Source organism: Perna viridis, chromosome 8, assembly GCF_037379345.1.
Source record: "Perna viridis isolate PV_CMFRI_1.1 ecotype Kerala chromosome 8, ASM3737934v1, whole genome shotgun sequence".
Lineage (NCBI taxonomy): Eukaryota > Metazoa > Mollusca > Bivalvia > Mytilida > Mytilidae > Perna > Perna viridis.
The window spans coordinates 15,696,647-15,716,344 of NC_142452.1; the positions used below are offsets into that span (position 1 = coordinate 15,696,647).

The following is a 19,698-nucleotide window of genomic DNA, read 5'->3' on the forward strand; positions in this document are numbered from 1 at the left end:
AGTTATATATAACAAAGCAGCTTACACAAATTGTAAATTCGTATGCTAAACAGTAGATATTGATCAACAAAACTAAAAAAGACAACCAAATATATTTAAGTTATAATTAATGAAAGTTTAATGAATATTTACTGAAGTTACCTGCAGTAGATCCATGACACTGAGTCCGCCTTTCTATAGTTATAGGTGTGTTTTCAGAGGGAACATCCTTTAAAGAGGCAATAAGTTGTTGTACTTGTTTTTTAGTGTTCTCTGGATACAGTAACACGTGATCTCCTGGACTAAACTGCAATAGTTCAGCAAACCTTCTGATATCGATCTTTGCTAGTATCGTTTGATGGCTGAAAATATATTTGATATGTGTCATACTAAAGAATATTTCATCATAGAACATGGTCGTATATAGACATGAAATATAGCTCAAATAATCGAGTATTTCTTAGCTATTTCTTTTTAAACGGATTATTAAAACAAGATTAATGTCCAACTGTTACAGTGTAAATTCGGTCAAATTTCAATACTTTTGGTTATCCAAGTTCTACAACAATTTAGGCAAATTTAGCGTTACATTATGATAAACAAAGATGTTTCCTCTCCAAACACAAACACTAAAACTAATTATTAAAATAAGGAATGCAGCATAAAGTGACACCCTTTCTTAACTAACTCCCATAATGAACCCATAAATTCAAAATGTCAATGTTGCAGTCAGCAACTCATGACAGCAACCAAAACTGCTAAAGATTATTGTCATCGTTTCAATATCAATTATAGTATAAACTTCCACTTAATGACTCTTGTAAAGATATATATTTCATCAGTGCAAAAATATAACAAACCAAAAAACACCAACTGAGCAATGAATTCTTGATACCGAATCCCATTTTCACGCTGATACGACATAAATCCGAATATGTTAAGTCTACTTTTATAGACTGTTATAGAATAGAATAGCAATCGAAGACTAGCCTAGTATATTTCTTACTTGATATTTTTGATTTTTAACTGATTGATATTGAAGAAATAAACAATTAAAAGAAGAACATCAATCAGTCGACTTTTACACTATACAAACTGTATTTAATTTTTTATGTACACAATTGTAAATGTGCTGCCTAAAACAAGACTGATGCTTCACTACTCCACTAAATCCATATTTTGTATATCATTTTCTGTTCGAGTATTCATGACAAAAAAAAAAAACAAAAAAAAACCAAAAAACCTATATTTACCTGGATCCTCTTAAACTAAGTCGTTTTCTGTCTTTCAGCTTACATGGGAACACTTGCTTTCTGAATAATCTGCTAAGCTCTTTGATATATTAAAGAAGGAAGGATCCACGTTAACATTAGAACATGACAATTGACACTGAATATATTTTACAATGGGTAAAAAATTATCCTATATTAACATGCTTTTCACGTGAATTATCTTACCTGAATTTCATGTTATTTGAAATTTATGTAAAAGCTCGATTCACAGTAAATTCACATGAGATCAGCCACATGGTTTTTGCTTAATTCGGATGAACACCATAAGAAATCTCTAAATATTTACTACAGCAAAACAATCCAAATGAACATTATAAAATTATCCTATCTTATCGTTCGTTAAGTTACCTTCGTGAGATGGTACTTGTGTATTCACTGCTTCAACCAGTCTGTATTTTCCTTGGCTCCAGCTCGTATCTGCTCTTTCCAACACCTCTGATACATTATAAATTCCATGCTTGCCTCCAATATTAAAAAAACTGCATGCGACCTGTTAAGCATAAATCAATCAAGGAAATATTATCACTTTCTTTGACACACAGAAATAACTTTCTTAATCATTCGCATATCTTAATTAAGTTGCATATTGTCCCATTTTTTTCTTTTTTATAATTTGATGTCTTTTATTATCAATACATATAACCTGACAGTCTCGGCAAGTTATTTATCACACTCGATTCGTGAATTGTCTTTGGAATAAGAAGGAAGCACATGATATGAACATAGAACATCTTATCCACAATCCACGGACGAAGAATAACAAAACGCCACAAATTTACAAAATAATAATATACACACTAACTAATAAAAATAAAAGCAACATATAAAATCTACTTAAATAAACCAAAAGTATACTTGTACATTGTAACTACAGAAAAAAAGACATATGGACTCCGCTAAAAGAGTAATCAAGGGAACCAATATTCTAGCGGAAATTAAGAAAGAATGTAATCCGTGGATAGAATTCGGTCCTGGGAAACAGACGCATACAACAAAGAACATAAAATAACCAAAATAATACATACATACATAGTAACAAAAGTAAATGAACAACCTGGACTCCACTAAAAACTTGGAGCATGGAGTAAGCGTCCTCTGCTGTTCTAGAAACACCCACCGAGTAGCTCATAAAAAGTAAAGTCCAGTGAGGAAGAAAGGGGATAGGAAAAACTCTGATACGTTGAACAAATCAGTTTCCATGGGGCAGATGGGCGCACCTTAGAAATGGGAGTATAACTACAAAAAATGGAAACAACAAAATAACAGAACACTTATCCGATCCATTACCAAGTCAAGGCCAAAACAAATCTGCCAAATGAATATTACACCACCGGAGCAGCTGGTATTCAAGGAGACACATGGACTCCTCCTAAAAAAACTATTTTCAAACTGAAAAAAACCACATACATGGACTCCACTAAAAATTGGGGGTATAGACAAAAACACTGGTAGAGTTAACAGTCTCTGCCTTTCGAGAATTACGCACCGACTTATTAATATGTAATAAAATACCAGTGTATTACATATTGAAGCTACTAAATTGTAAAGACATAGCGAGTTAAAAATGACATATAAAAGAAATCACACATGAATGTATTATCGAAGTAAATAACGTGATAAAATAATCGAATCAATTTACTACACTGTACTGCATTAAAAATATAAAAGAGAACTACATAAATATTGCGTTGGTAAAATGTTGGAACTGTAGGCCATTATTGTGATCAGTGTCTTCCTATTTTTTTAATACTGATAAAGGTTCGTACTTCATATATAAATTAACAATTGGTGGTTTATAAAAATATGAAATAAATGTTAAAGAATTTCCGGCCTAAATATTTAAAACGGAAATAACAAATTATACAAAGGACTGTTCCTTGTTATGAGGCACCATTATTTATAAAGATATCTTAAATTTCAATCACAGATTACATATATAAAGTGAAAGGTGACTTAATGAGGACAGCCTGCTAAACCGAATAAAACATTGTATGAAAATCTTCTGAATTCTGATGTTCAAATTCAGATATATTTTCAAATATCGTTATTTTCCTTATTGGAAGATTAAACAAATGAAGTATGCACCAAGTGATATAGTATTGTTTTGATTATATCAGATGCAGATAATCTCCAAAAACAATGTTATATATCTGCCATTACCATATCAGAACATGTAATACTTAAGGAACTGCTTTTTGTTGGCGATGTCTACTAAAGATTCGCCCGTTAAAGAGTTTCAAAGCATATAATCGAGAAATAAAACAGTTTCTCAGCTCAGTATTGAATATGTGTTTATTTCACATACAAATCAGAGGGATATTATTTATTATTGGTTGTTTTATTTATTTCTGTCTTTTCTCTTCAGAGGTAGTAATATTGTGTTTATCAATAAAATCTGTGTCAAACATTGATAACTTGATTTATCAAAGGTGTTACTTGATTTCACTCAAGTAAATGCTCATCCAAAACTATATTTCACCTTACCTGATAAACCTTTTTTGCCCAATGGCGAAATGACTCTTCCTGTCCACATAATTCATCGCCCTCTCCCAAGCTATATATTCGTGTTGCACCAAGTGATTCTATTGTTTTATCTATTAATTGGCTGAAGGCGCAAAACTTTGGGTAGGCTCTAGATCCTAATCCAAACACACTGAACTTGATATGACCGAGTGACTGTGGCAAATATCTGTTTGACTGTCGACTCGAAAATCTGCTGTGGTTGTCATTGTCATATTTTCCACTTTAATATGCAGTGATTTAATTATAATACAAGGGCAAACTAGGGAAATAAAGCTGCTATTCGTTTTCGCAATAAATACTACTTGTAACAGTTTCTTTATTTCATTATACTAGAACTTGTCGTTACTTGAGCAAGTCAGTGTTTGTTTCTGGAAAGTAATGTTTGCTTATTCTACCGGTTTATCTTGTCCATACTCCAATTGTTTAGTGGAGTTCGGGTTTCTCATTCATTTTTCCAGTTTCTGTGTGTATTATTTTACGAAAGTGTTACCTTTGTGATTTGTCAGTGTTCATGGTTTAGTGTTTGTCCTTAAGCTTGGATCATGAAAATAATGTTCATCTTAATCATGGTCTACGGTTTAACTATACAACAGTAGAGTATACTTATGAAACAACAAGAAGAAAGTCTACCGAACAGACACAGTAACAAAACACAACATGTCATTCCCTCTATTAGTATACATAGGGATTCGACCAAATAATTGACAATAATCCATGATCATTTTCTTTAAAAAACTATGATAGCAACATTCAGTATGTTTATACAGCTGTAACTGACTTACATTAAACGTCCTGGTAATTCTTTGATTGTCGTTAATGCATGTGCAAATGTCTACAAATGATTTAATATTTCAATGAACATGAAAATCTTACACAGTGAAAACCGTCTATTATTAGAAGCCAAACCTCTTCCGACCTTTACAGTTAGTCTGGTTTAGACAAGTGTTTGGTCCACAAAGGTTTTACTACATTCAACATTTTTCATTCCGTTTGTATTGGTGTCTCTTTGACATATTTACCATCGACATTCTCGTTATAATCAAATTGTTAATATGGACTTTAAAAAGTGTCTGGCTCAGACAGGTTTATGTAATATACAATGTTTAGTACAGACAGGTTTCACAGTAGTTAATGTTTCCGATATGTATCAATTAGTCACGTTACTCTCATATAGATGTTATAATCATTCACAGTGTTAATCTTACTGGAAACCATTTTTGAAAACTCGTGTCTCAAGTATCATGCTTTTCCTGTTAATTCGTATCCCATGATACGGGAAAAACCTGGTTTTGGTACAACAAAATGCCACCAGTTGATTGGACATATCTAACATGTACCACATACTTTTTTTTAAAGTACTTCAAAGTTAATCTGATTTCTGACTGACCTATTATATTGTATTTCAAATCAGATTGTATCATGACCATTTTGTACTTATAATTTGCATTAAGTGTTATAAACTAATGTTTCCCTTTTCTGTTGTTTAAAAATGAAAAAAGGTTAAAATAAACAAGATAATACCTTTCCATTCTCAGGTGGATCTCCGTTTCCGAATGTACTTGTTACAAACAATATGAACTCTTCATGTTTAAGTTCTTTGATATTATAATGATCCATAATCAAAACCTGTAAAGTAATATTCTAGCATTCTTTCTTCGAGTAATTGTGAGAAGATCTCGGCCCTGTCATTGATGTTTCTATATGCAATTTAATTAAGGTAAAACAGATCAACTAAGAACAAACAAAAAACTAATACTTTTTCATTATTGTCCCTTACATTTTGTCTACATATTCATTGTTGTTTAAAAAAAATGGTATTTTCAATTAACTAAATTATATAACAATTTCATTCCTACCCGAACATTGAAGTTTTGCCTGAACATTTTATGAAGGGTATTGGCAAACATCTCTGATTTTCCTGTTTCAGTAGCATACAATATTGTACACTTTACTCGCTGTGCCATACTTTGTTTCATCAGACTAAACCATTGGTAAATAACACTGAAATCATGAAAAAGAGATTGGAGGAAAACAAATAAAAGCTATCTTCTCAACTCCTTTACACTGTCTTCAGTTGGAAAAGGGAAATCTAGGGAACCAGGATTGGAGCGGTAATAAAAGAGAACATGAATCCAAAAACACTGACAAAACGAAAATAACAGACACACATAACGTACAAAGAACAAGATATGATAAAAAACAACACACACATCAAACGTAAATGAGATTCACACGTGGAATATTTCATGTAATGATTAATAGCGTACTTGCATTAAACCTGCAATTTCCATCGATCCAACTCTCAGTGTATGGTTTAAAATCGAAACAGTTCATTCATCTATTTGATTTTTGTCATCAGTAGGTGAATCATCCTGTGTTATAATTCCTTTTTCTATCTTGTTTCTATTCCATTAAATCAGACATTTTTCCTCGTTTTCCAGGGCCAACATGTTTTTTATATAACTAGCACTATGACAATTATTTAACAATTCGTTGATCGTCATTTTGGAATATTCAATTTATATTGACCAATGTGTGGTTAGAATTATGTCACATGACTCGATGAACTTTTACCAACCTCGACAGAATCTTAAAACTCAGTTTACGTCTCGGTTTTGGTTGACGCACGTATTGGTCCTTTCGCCATACATAGGTTCTCCAGGCTTCGTCCTACCAAGACAACTTTTGTTTTACTTAGGTTACAATATTTGTTTTAGATTTGGAAATGAAATGGTGAAACGCCTAGTAAATCTACCAATATTATAATTGAATCAATCTTTCTATACAACTATAAAAACGAAAAGGTAAAAATTGTACTATGCATTTCTTTAAATAAAAATTGCTGTAATTAATGACAAAAAAATAGTGTTTTAAAGGTAGTAACATGCTCGTTCAGGTACCTGGTGATGAAATAAAAACTGAAACTCATCATTACAATGTAAAAATAAAGACATTGAATCTTTACGTCAAGGTTAAAAATCTTGCGTCTGGTATCAAGTGTTTAAAAATTGTTAAGTTGTACGATATGTACAAAACCGAGATTTGTTCGTAAAGTTACCATTAATGAATACAAGAGATTATCAATAACATAATTGAAAGTAGTGGAAGCTTTTAACAAATCACCCTCCCCTTTGAGGCAATGAGACAATTAAGTTTGCCAAAATATAACATGTTTGCATTTTATCAATGGTACATGTACGTTGGAAAGTCATTTATTTACTATCTACCAGAAATAGATGGCAGATTTCGGGAGTCACATGTATATGTACTAATGTATCACAACAAGTATAGAATTCCGAACTATTACGGCTTTTACTTGTACCTGGTATTCGTAGGAAGGTTTCAATTTAAACAACAACATTTCTTGGTGAAACACAGACATCAGACTCCCACTGATAGGAGGAACAATCCAAACCCAATCAGCTGGGCATCCTCCTCTTTGTCTGTATTCGTTTTGCATAAAATTCATGAAAGATTCTGATGCACTGTGATGATCGACAATGGTAGCTCCTACAGCCTTATACAAGAAATGAACCGATCAGAAGTCGTCGCAAAAGCATATGACGTTGTAAATGATATCATTCTTTCAAATTCCACATTTGATGGTCGCACAACAAAGCTAGAGACAATATGTACTATTTGATTAATTAATTTAAGTTTTTCGTCCTATGGTGAGGTCTTGTTTTCGTTATCTTTAATTTTATATGCATTAAGTTAGGTAATTCTTATGTTATCTACATTGTGTATGTATAGTCTTTGTTTCCTATTTTCACGTTTTGTCATGTACTTGAAGTTTTATGATTCTGGAATGTCTTTCTTTTTTAATGATTATGGAATGTCTTTCTATTTTTATGCCTTGATATTTTTACCTTTATATGGCAGTAATATATTGTTTTTTTAAAATATACCCGAAAACTGTGAATAACTGCGATGTTGATTTCTACCACTGCTTTGTCGCGCCATAGAGAGGCATTGCTTTTAGTGTCAAGGCCAATTGCTCCAGCTATTTTCTGCAATGATAAGCAGTATGCAATAAAGTTATGTATCAAAAGTGATAAATTTGCAATATGATTGATTATCTATTTGATCTCCATCTATGAAGTATATTATCCTTAGCTGTGTCTCATGATGCTAATCTTAATGAAGCGATTCGGACAGTTATGTTTATTTATAACCACTCTTGTTTTCATAATCTCCTGGCTCTGGACAAGTACCAAAATTGTATGTCTTTGTTTGTTGCGATAAAGTTAGAGTGAAATTGAGATGTATGGGAATGTGCTGGCCACAGTGTGAAAGTTTGAATTCTTGAAAGTAGTTAGGAATGAGTGGTGAAAGTGAATAGATGTTCATTATTTGACAAAGTAATTATATATATATATATATATCCACAGAGAGTGAAGCGGGAGGGATTTTGGATAAAAGAACTCCGTGTTTTACACCCACACGAAATTAACAAAATACGTTAAGTTCTTCCTATTTTGTACAGTTTCTTATAACAGTGTTTGTAAATATTTTCAGTTTTATGGTTCAGTATTCAAGATCAACACACAACGTGTGTCTATAACACAATGTTCAAGATCTTTCTTACTGTCGATAAAATATTATACGTCACAGGTATTCACCTGATTAGGTAGTGAGTTGTGATCACAGACCATTTACTTTCATATACACTCAGTTTATTCAAGGCACTGAAGAAGGTCATTTGTTGACTGAAAATTTTGCTCATTATACATTTTATTATAGTCTATAAACATCATTATCGGTATCGTTGTTCAATCCGTTAGACTTATATAATTTATTTGTTTGTACTGCATCATCATGACTCGACGATCCGATACCCATTAAATTTGCTGGTTGGCAGATTTCTTTAGACTTAATTTATATATATATATAAAGTCTAAAGGAATCTGCCAACCAGCAAACTTAATGGGTATCGGATCGTCGAGTATAGATATAAAATAAATATGTATATAAGGACTATGACTTGACTTAAAACCAGTGCATAGAAACAACTCGGTTACATGTGTATAATGTGTCAACAAACTATTATTTGCATGTTGCAGAGTCTTCTATTTATAAAAGCAGATCGTGCTGTCATCACTAAACTCCAAATTTGATGATCAATTTAAAAATATGTTAAACTGCGTACTCGTTTATGTCTTTATTTCAAACGATCGGAAACCGGCAAATGTACATACATATAAAATGTTTGTTCTTAAAACTGCACGCAAAATAGGTAGAAATGAGAATTAGTCAGAGTGATGTACATTGTTTCCACATGCGTTGTTCATTTTTTCCGTACCTCTAGCATGTTATATCTATGCTTATCACACAGATCTCTGGCACCAACTTCTGTCCCCATGTACCAGCCACTGAATGGACAAGCTGTAAACTGTAGACCGCCACAGTCTAACATCATATTAGCCACTGCTGGGAGACAATACCAACGGATACCAAGTTCTTTGATTCCTGGGTATCTACACACGAAATGTTATTTTACATTTTTTGCTTTTGTTTTGTGTTTTATCTGTACTAATAATTTTTTGTTTAATCACTTTAACTTTTTACTTTTATATTGATTGTTTATACTTATAACTCTTATTATATTACTATCATTTAAAAGCATCTAGAGCAATACTTATGTGTGACGAAATTAAGAAAAATGAGGTCAATACGTTTACACATGATAGGTAAATAAAAAGATGAGTCAGGCACTTAATCGTGAAATTAGGCTTTCTAAATCTGTAGTAAACGTATTTATATGTAACTGACTGTCGTATTGTGCAAAACAAAAAAAAAAAAAAAAAAAATCCATACATGCAAAACAAAATAAAACAAAACAAAACAGATTAAGTAAATTATAGGAAAAGTTAGATTACATTGTTTTTTAACTCAAGTAAAATCATAAGGATTCTTTGATAATAAGAATTCTGTTAGTTGAGCTTAAAGTCAGACGGACTTCTTGGCTTATTCGTGAAGACTTCCCGCAAATTTATGATATTTTTGTTTTATTTTTTAAAGGTGTGTTGATTATAGATTTAGAGTGTTGAAAGGAGCATTATACAGTCTACAGGGTACGAGGTGGGTGTTTACCTTGGATGTGTTATTTCAGCCTCTAGAACCAGTTCGTTGGGGTATTCAAACCATTCTGGATCACCTCCGTTTGCTTGCATTACCAATGGTAAAATATCAAACATACCAAATTTCCCCTTCCATCCCATTTTCATACAAATCTAAAAAGGTCATATATGCGGTCGTAAATAATTTAAAATATGTTTAGCTTTTTGTGTGTGGAAAAACCCCGTGTTTAACCTCTAACGCGGGTTTTACGGTTTAAACACTTGATTCAGGGTTATTCTAACGTCCGTTTTTGTTAATGTGGGGTCATTTCCTGAAAAAAAAAGCGTAAATAAATTGCTCTAACAAATGACTGTTTAGTTAATCTAAACAGCAATATGAGCATCCGGTGCTAAAATGGACGGATATAAACAACTACCGGCGTTAACAAAACCGTAAATTCGGCGCTGAAACCGAAAAACAGGCGTTAGGGGTTAGACACGGTGATAAAGAATAAAATGCATATGCAAGCCACATTTTAAAGCTTATGCACTAAAATACAATGAATGTTGCTAGATGTATTACATTTGATGCAAATAACCACCAAGCTGATGTACATGTTTTAGACAACATATAACTATTGGCATTCAACATGTCTAAACTCTCCCTGCTAATTTTATTTACTATCGGGCAACTTCATAGTGAATTGCTTAAGAAAGGAAGACAAATATTTGGCAAACTATTTTATCTCATTTTGTGCAATATCAATGATAAACTGACACTGATCCATCCTCGGCTCTGTAATAAATATAACCAACTCTTTGATAAACGTTATTACAGAGAATTTCAATTTTATAAGCATTTCGTTTTATCTTACCAAACTTATTCCAGATATCAAAAATGTTTTGTTTTATTACCTCGTGGTAAACAAAATTACTTCAACAATTTTACCGCTAGTATATCACTATGGGATTTAGAGGGTTTTTATAATACTTTTAGTGTGTTTCTTTCGGTACAAGTGTGTTGCTGATTGCTTCATTCTCTTTTGTTTTTAATTGTTTTTTTTCATCGACTTTCAATTTAATCGTCGTTAGCATTTATATAACTAACCTCGGTAAAATGTGCGTTCATTGGATCCCCGATAATTATACCGTCTGCTTGCCTGTATCCCGCATACATGATCAACTGGGTATTCCATATCCTAAAGTCGTGATCATTGTCATTTCTCTGCCGGAAAACAGTAATTGCCGACCTTCAATGTTTAAGTAAGACTACATGATACTTACGACTCTATTGCATACACAAGTCTAATTTGAATACAATTGAATACACAAATTAAAACGCTTCCAACAATTATTTTATTTTCCCAATTATTGTAGTTTGAGCAGATAAAAATAATTGCACTTCAATTAAAAATGATAACCGATAGATTCGTTTACAAAAATGTTCTATAGTCGTAATAATCGAAGTGTTTATTTAAGGAATGACATTATTAATATTATTTTTTCCTGCTCTATGAAGAAATAACCTCAATCACGTGGTGCAAACAAAATAATATGCGTATCAAAATACAACTCTAACGTTAACTCTGTTCAATTTATACATGTAAAACAAATATATGCAACCGAAAACGTCAGTAAACGTCGGGAAAATACAGAAATTTAACTTATGTTGGAAAATTCTAATCGTGCATTAGCCCTAATCCAACTCAAGAGCAGAGGTTTTCATAATGTTTTATGTGTTTCGATTGATGGTAGTAATATCAGAGACCAGCACATCTGCTTTTGGTAATTAGTATTGAACCTAAAGTTACAATAACAGCCCATACATGATAATTTGTTAGCTACTCCAATTAATTAAACGAAATGCAAATTAAATAACTGTGAAAATTCTACCTTAGTAGAGTCATATGAATATGATCACCTTTTCGTATATAATTTAAATACATCTTCTTATGTAAATTATACCGTATAATTCAGAAATTAAAATATTAAAATATCCAGTTTATCAACTTTTTATTAGTTGTTATTTGTCAAATAAATTATGTAAGAGATAAGGAACCCAGTCACACTACAAGCCTATTCAACTAGCATTGTTATATGCACCAAATATAAACATATTCAACAGGGTGAAGAAATTAGTTATTAGTAATACAAATATTTAACTTGCGATTTAATTCTAAAATTTCATACGACTAATTGGAAATAAATTGATTTCTAAATATTTTCTACAAAAGATATAAAATTATTTTACCACTTGATAAATCTATAGTGTATTGGTGTCTTTTTGCGCAGAAATACAAGTAAGGTTATTTACAAATCGATTTCTAAAACATATTTTTATGAAAACGTTAATTAAGTTCAATATAACTATATTTTCGATGAATAATGCAATCAAAAATTTCAAAAGACATAATTTATAGAACGAAATAGTATTAAAACAAAGCCTACAGAAAATGAATAGGTAATATCTGCTTAGTGGTACAAACCACGAAAAAGTTACTAGGAAGACGTTCCGATGGGAGTAGTGCCAATGAAAAGCCATCTGAGCAAAACCGGCTTAAAGAGAGGTCTGATCTATCCTACATGCACACTCGACCATAAATAAAATAAGCCTTTCCCGTTACACGAGAATTAAAGAACAATGGACTGGACAGACCAGTGCCAGTCGTGAACCAGTCACTCTTGGTATACGGATACAGCTTAGTTAACCTTCATTAAATAGAAACTAGACGTGCGGAAATTTTTAAGACATCATTATGCAAAATGAAAACTCACCTGAGTTTACCGCCGTTAGTAGCATACTTCATGTGTCGGCAGATAACCTCAAACATCCCACTTGCATCAGTTACATCTCGAGCATCGAACAACTACAGAGAGATAAATCGTTTGTTAATTACTCAGACTCCCAAACTTGACTAACTGGAGGGAGATTACTATATATGTCGTTCGTACACAGTGAAGGTACCATATGTACATTATTCTAAAGTACATGTATTATCCCAATAAAGATAAATTGATTGAAGAACAGAATCATATGGACACGAAGATTCGTTGAATGCATTATGCATTTATATTTGTGGAACATTTATTCCCCTTGCAGCAGATAAAAAATGCATACATTTATATCAATCTGATTAAAAAAGTCAATATAGTTTGGAGAAAGCCTGATCAATGGTTTCTTTACATTCGTCCCGAGAAACGGCAGTTAATTTATGTGCTAGGGTAAGATTGTCATACAGCTGTATTTCTACAATATATAAATGTAATATTAGACCATTTAAAAAGCAACAAAACAAAACAAACAACAATCATAACAAGACGCATTTACTTGAAATGTACTTAACCTCCATGCAGGGATGTAAATAGAAACAAAAGTAGTATGAACAAATTCAGTAATGACTCAGATAACTTAATTGCCTGTAAATTTGACCACTGTATTCTCCCAATACATCGCGGCGCATTCCTCCAACCTGTTTTGGCACCGAATTGTAGCTCTTCTGTTGTCATATGATAGGTACCGGTATCTTCTATTGATGTCTTCACTTCAAGCCATCTTCTAGTGTGTTGTGCCGAGTCCTTCCTGCTCACAAAGACAATCGCTTTAATGATTGAAACATGCAGAATTTAAGAAGACGAAAACTTCTCCAATCTTTGTGTTTTAAACTATAGATACAGGTTTGTCATTTATAAATAAAATAAAAAAAAAGTTTTTAAATTTCAAATGCAATTACCACAATGCCCGTTAATGTGTATCACACCCTGCAGATACTGGAGCTAGATTTGTTCTTATAGGTTTAGTGTACGTTAATCCAGCTGTTAGTACGTTTCTGCATGCAAAGTAATAAAATAAACCTAAACATTTGGCAATTTAACCGACAAGTACTGGCATGATTGCAGGAAAGACAGCTTTTCGCTCATAACAGTTTTTCATAATTGCAATTGCACAATGCAATATTAATGCTTTAAGCAGTTTGTACTAAATACACCGCAACGGAAAGTAGTCTGATTTAAGCACAAAATTATTACCTTACTTCTTCATACCTTTTAAAACTAGAAAAGTATTGCTGAAAAAAATCTTCTGCTTCAGTCAGTATTTCTTCTTTTAATTTTGGTTTCTGTTTTGTCAAAGTTCCCATTAAAGAACCTTTACACTTCGATCCGCATGCAATATTCTACAAAACATTTGTTTTCAATCAAGGAATACTTCTGTTCAGATGTCTGTACATCTAATAACTACCAATAACAATTCGAAACCAATAGTCAGTATATTATTCTCACGTATTTGCATGTGTTTGGAGTGGCAGGATCTGAAGTTTAACTGGATATGTGTTTGGTGTACCACTCCTTATAATGATACAACTGTCCATGATATTGTTACACAAAAACATATACGTAATAGGTATGTTTATATGCATATACCAATCAGACATCAAGTCGTGTCCCTATAGAGTTTATGATTTATAACGTTCGTCTTCTGAAGCAAATCAGGGTTCTTACTAAGAACGACCATGTTCAGCAGGTTATATTTTATGGTAAATTAGATGAATTATTGAGACACACAGGCATTTGTTCTTACTTTAATACATTCATTTTAATAGTTTGAGTCAAATATAATGCATTGAAGTGGCTTGCATTTGCATGATTCGAATGATACATGCTTCTGTGTCAGGTAAAGTGGTTTTCTTTCAAGGGCTGGCCACTGTCTAATATTCAAATATGAAAGTTTGATATTGACAGGTCACTGATACAAACATGTATCCTTGTTCAGTATGAATTGTACATATGTTTCATGATTTTTTTTAAATCTTAATATGTAGAAAAGCTCAAACATAGGTTATCTTAACTATTTATGTACATAATATTGAATCACTCTTAGAGTTATACAGTAATTTTTATACGATTATCGTCAATTATTCTTTCCTAACGTCGACAGTAGATATCAATAAGACAGTGGGAATTTTAGCCTGTTCATTTTAAGAAACAATCGAATTGTTTAATATCATACGCATAAATGGGGCAAATATGTTACAATCGGAAGTATTGTCATTGAAGTCAAACTATGCCCCACTTTTTAACTCTTAATAATTAAATTGTGTTGCTAATTTTGTTCACAATTATATATTACATAACTCTAGTAAAATCATTCATGTCTGCACAAATATTTGCTTTCTGTTATATGTATTTCCGAATAGTACTGTTCTCCGAACAATAGGGCGGAATAATAACAGACCAAATGGTTGACATAAGACATCGGCAAGAAAGTATTTAATCTTTATTGCGTTTAAGATTTGTTTAAGACTTACTCAACATTGTGATACATATGACAAGTTATTTTCGAATAAAGGTTACTCTGAGTACGTCGACAGAGGAACGCTATCAAACTGAATAATGTGGCATGAATCTGGTGTATAATATAGTAATTAAAACTGAAAATGAGAGGTTCTAATGAGCCTGGATCTGGGTCATTTACATGGGGAAATGAAATAATATATTCGTATCATTTGGAACAAAATGTCCTTCAATTATATCATTTCCAATACCCGCTGAGCCATTGGATCATTTGTAAAGAGAATTGAGATCAACACCCCTTTAAGTTTCAAAACAATGGCACTTGAGGTTTCAGAGGAGTTGATCTTTAAATGAATAAAAAGATCAAAAAGAAAAAAAATCGACAAAAAGACAAAGAAAGATCAATACATTTTAATAATAAATAATTCCATGGTTGGATTAAGCCATGCTGAATACGAAAACAGCCCATCATTTAGTAAGTGACATATTTAACATATCCATCTGAAGTAAAAAGAATACTTCTAAAGTTAATTTTAAGTTACCTCTAAAGTTTTCTGGTGAATAGTATCAGTAAAAACCAACTCGTTATCAGCAATATTTCTCAACTTTACCAAAGAGGTCTTGGGCGATGCTTCTAAATTGTTCAATTTTGCGCATTTCCTTGATTCCATTTTGTTCTCACAATCGGACTGCAATGCGGTACCTTTATTCATTCCGTCATCTGGGATGTTTCCCTATTCCCTATTTAGCATCCTGTGGCATTCGGTCCGTTAATCTATTTGTAATGTATATTGTCAATTTGTTGATGTGGTGTTCTTGTTGATAGTTGACCTAAACCATACAAACATGTTGAACACATTGATCGAATCTGTAAAACGTTCCTGAATTATGTATATTTTTATACCTTAAAGATCGTTTCCTTACTTCGACTTCGACTTATAATTTAATACAGGCAACTTTTGGTGAATTTGTATTGCTCAACCACCATAGAGGGAAAGTAGGAAGCTTGATGTTAACGCAATACGTTACTTATAGCTTATAGATGTAACCACAAAAACATTGGTACCTGTATCCGTTGAACTTGAGTTTAGTTGAAATGGTTTATTTCCCGGTTTGTCCACTTTTAATTACCCTAATTATCAATTAGTTATACAGACAAAAAAGACAAAGGGTTCACTGACCATGGAGTTGTATAATCTGTTCAAAATTTATGTGTAATACAAGCATATTTTTGTGTATATTTATATGCGATCTTTGTTTTTACACAGTTGAACATTAGATTTACATGTATATGTAACACCACTAAATATGTAATTCAATCCATATCTTATTTAAGCATTATTAAGTATTATTAAGCATAATTAAGATATATATGTATATGCTTAAATAAGATATAGATTAAATGAGATTAAGATTGAAAAAATCTATCTAAATACTGAATTAATTACAATTCTAATAATAATTTCTTTTTCAACTTTTTAGAAGGTTTTGAATGAATGAATAAATGAATGAACAAGCATTTATTGAAACAAAAATTGTATTATCCCCTTGATTTAATAATTAATCATAGAATTCTCAACCAGATTTTACAGGTAAAATAAAGGAAAATTATATCTACATTTTAAAACAACCTTTAATTGTTAAAATAGCACAATCCCCATGTTTTAAAACTTCAATTAAAAGTGGGCAAACCAGAATGACACTGTTGAAATAATGAATAATTCTGCTGTTGATCGGGCACCGAAAATGAGGCTAAAGAACGGTCAAAAATAGATGATATGTTGTGATGGAAATTGTATAAAAAATTATTAACGTAACCTTGGTCTGGGTAAATATAAAGTTACAAAATCAGTTTCTTAACTCGACTTATCTGATTTTCTTCAAATTAGTGTATAACGTACAAGAGAAAAAACAACACTAAAATTAAAATAAAAAAATCCTTAGTACTTACAGTTATTTGTCCTTTCTTAAGTGACATCCGACGGTGACAGAAAGAGAAAAAAAACTGAGTGAAAACTACCCTTTTATAATCACTATACATAGAAAAATCAATTTCTTCAAAAAAGCACTCACACAGTGCATAAAAGAAAGATTTAAATGATTATAAATATGATTTGACAAAAAAATCTACAGAATCATAGCCATGTCGATAAAGGCCCTCCTCTCGAATTTATTGTAAATAGTAGAAAAAATTAAAGAGCGCAACCTTTAATTTTCTGATGTCTGTTGTTCAAGAGAAACAAGAAATAGTAACAATAAACCAATTTGAAATTGTTTGTTGAATGGTTAAAATGTGCATTATAGAGAAAACAAAGCATTGTATTTGCTTGATATGTCCGCGGCGTGGTTATTATTTTTTATTAACCGATAAAATAAAATGAACGATAGCTATTTTTCTAATCTATAGTTTTTCTTGTGTATACATTAGCTATGTAGCTATTTATATAAATCCTTAAAACAAAATTAATGGCTTTGTGAGACAATTTTTCATATTTAACAATAAAAATTTTCTTTTAAGATCTTGCACTATCAGTAATGAAAACATTTTATGGCATTTTTATTCTCCGCGATATATACCGCCAATGTATCGTCAATATGAACCAAGATACAAAGCAGACAAATTATTAAACACCCACCCATCCGCATTGGAGTGATCGAATAAGTAAGCGGGCTCTTAGGTTATTAGAACCATTACACTCAGACCAGTACACAACACAAAGTACGGTTATAAAGAAACTTTGGAACGGTCTACATTTCAAGTCGTTTGCATATGCTACAAAACAATCTGAATTTTGTTAATCTGGAAACTAAAATTAAAGTCGCGAGGTGTCATGGTGTTATAAAAAGTTGACATTATTTTTATACCTTTATTTTCATTGCTGATTCCATATTATCAACTTACATCTTTAGGGCGAATATGTACACGTGATAGTCTTATCTTGAAGGAAATATCATAAAAAATGTGTTATTCTTTTAGAAATAAAGCAAAAAACGATCGAGAGGATGTGACGAAGTCATGAACGTAATTCGCATTATGCTATTTGATAATATTTATTTGTATTCAAGCTTTTTTGCACTAGCCAGATCTACCTGCACAATGTAACAATACGCTATTTGTATGCGAGTTTGAATATTAAGACACGTGGTACTTCACATTGAATCAATGAAGTCACTTCGTTATTATAGACAGGGAACAGTATGTAATTAATCATTTTTGTCAAAAAATTGGAGCACGTTGAGAAACGCATGACCTTTATTCAATTAGATATTCTTTGTGGTGTTAAAAAAATAATTTCATTGAAATGGATAATTATGTTTACATAATTTCCAGTCTGAGTCGATACAACTTTAAATAATTTTGTTTACTTATTTGAAAACTTAGATCGAGAGTCTTCGCTTTCGAAATAAGTAATTACACATTTTTTTCAAACAAGATTTTTCAATAAGAATGACGTATCAGAATGTTAATTGGTCTCTTGCTTGTGCCCGTACAAATGTATACAAATGTACTACGATCTATATATTGTGTTGAACATAGGCCTTGTCAGGAGCTGTTTCTTTGTCCATTTTAAGTTTTGTGATTTTATAGAGGAAATCGCCTGACCTTAACTGTATGCAGAACTTATATCTTACCGGGACCTTTCAATAAATAAGGTTCAACATAAATGTATATAAAGTTTATTTCTCCTAAGTCTTCATACTTTTCAATATCCAAAACATTTCAACGTTCAAAAACAATCAAATTTCTCATTTCCTTTTTACATTAAATAAATAATCAGTACTATGAAATATTTTCAGATAAGCAACTTTGTCTACAATGCATGTTTACACGAAACAAAGACGATGTCAAAAAAAGTTGCTTTTTTACGACTTTACCAGTGTGTGCAAACTTGATCCCCGTCACAAAATATGTATCATTATGTTTATGTCTTCTATATAGAATAACTGTGCCTAGTTAGGGCCCTCCGAAAAGCCGGTGTTTGACTTGTTTGGAGACTGTAGTTTGGGCGGTCTCTTTATTTGAAGTTGGTCTCGAGTTCAGTAAATTTGTTATCACTCTTATTTTGTAAAGTTAAAACAAATAAAAAATGATAATGTGTTTAGCGTGAATAAGAATGAATCATTTAGTAGACGAAATTTATGGCACTTTCTACTTATTAGATGCCATTACGCTCTGAAAATAATTCCCCAGTCGGGTCCAATTGACTGATTGGATAACCAACATAAGTCTCCATAAAACTTGAATTGAGTTGATTTAGAATCATCTTTAGTAGCTTGACATTTTAAATCAAGCATACTTTATCATAAAAGTAAAATAAAATAAAAAAAAAAAAAACAATACAAAATACCAGTTTATATTCTCTAAATTATACACCGCCATTCACATTGTCATAACTTGTAATTCATTCGCGTATTTGTAGATTTATACTCCATTACGTGCTAATGTTCGCGAATTATTACTCGCCATAGATGCTTTTGATAAAAGAGAAGACAACCATTAGTCTGATTAGAATACAGATTTGTCATTAAAAGAGTCTAAAAAAGCTTCCAAGCCA

The 19,698-nt window shown here is 31.8% G+C and overlaps 1 protein-coding gene across 3 annotated transcripts in view; it reads right to left on the bottom strand.

Moving 5' to 3' along the window:
- The window catches only part of LOC148609498 (nitric oxide synthase, inducible-like), a 33,084-nt gene that overhangs the window by 6,897 nt on the left and 6,489 nt on the right, over positions 1-19,698 (bottom strand). The window contains exons 1-18 of one of the 3 annotated variants that reach the window (XM_088596378.1): positions 17,094-17,865; positions 15,685-15,973; positions 13,895-14,025; positions 13,271-13,433; positions 12,629-12,720; positions 10,962-11,103; positions 9,888-10,027; positions 9,097-9,271; positions 7,703-7,804; positions 7,117-7,311; positions 6,373-6,464; positions 5,651-5,795; positions 5,316-5,420; positions 4,577-4,626; positions 3,756-4,014; positions 1,620-1,761; positions 1,233-1,311; positions 142-341 (exon numbers count right to left, since the gene is read on the bottom strand). In XM_088596378.1, coding sequence (XP_088452504.1) covers positions 142-341; positions 1,233-1,311; positions 1,620-1,761; positions 3,756-4,014; positions 4,577-4,626; positions 5,316-5,420; positions 5,651-5,795; positions 6,373-6,464; positions 7,117-7,311; positions 7,703-7,804; positions 9,097-9,271; positions 9,888-10,027; positions 10,962-11,103; positions 12,629-12,720; positions 13,271-13,433; positions 13,895-14,025; positions 15,685-15,855 — 2,383 coding nt within the window. In that variant the 5' untranslated portion in view covers positions 15,856-15,973; positions 17,094-17,865. Of the gene's footprint in view, positions 1-141; positions 342-1,232; positions 1,312-1,619; positions 1,762-3,755; positions 4,015-4,576; positions 4,627-5,315; positions 5,421-5,650; positions 5,796-6,372; positions 6,465-7,116; positions 7,312-7,702; positions 7,805-9,096; positions 9,272-9,887; positions 10,028-10,961; positions 11,104-12,628; positions 12,721-13,270; positions 13,453-13,894; positions 14,026-15,684; positions 15,974-17,093; positions 17,866-19,698 lie in introns of those variants that run through there. The other 2 variants (XM_088596380.1, XM_088596379.1) reach the window with 2 other exon arrangements.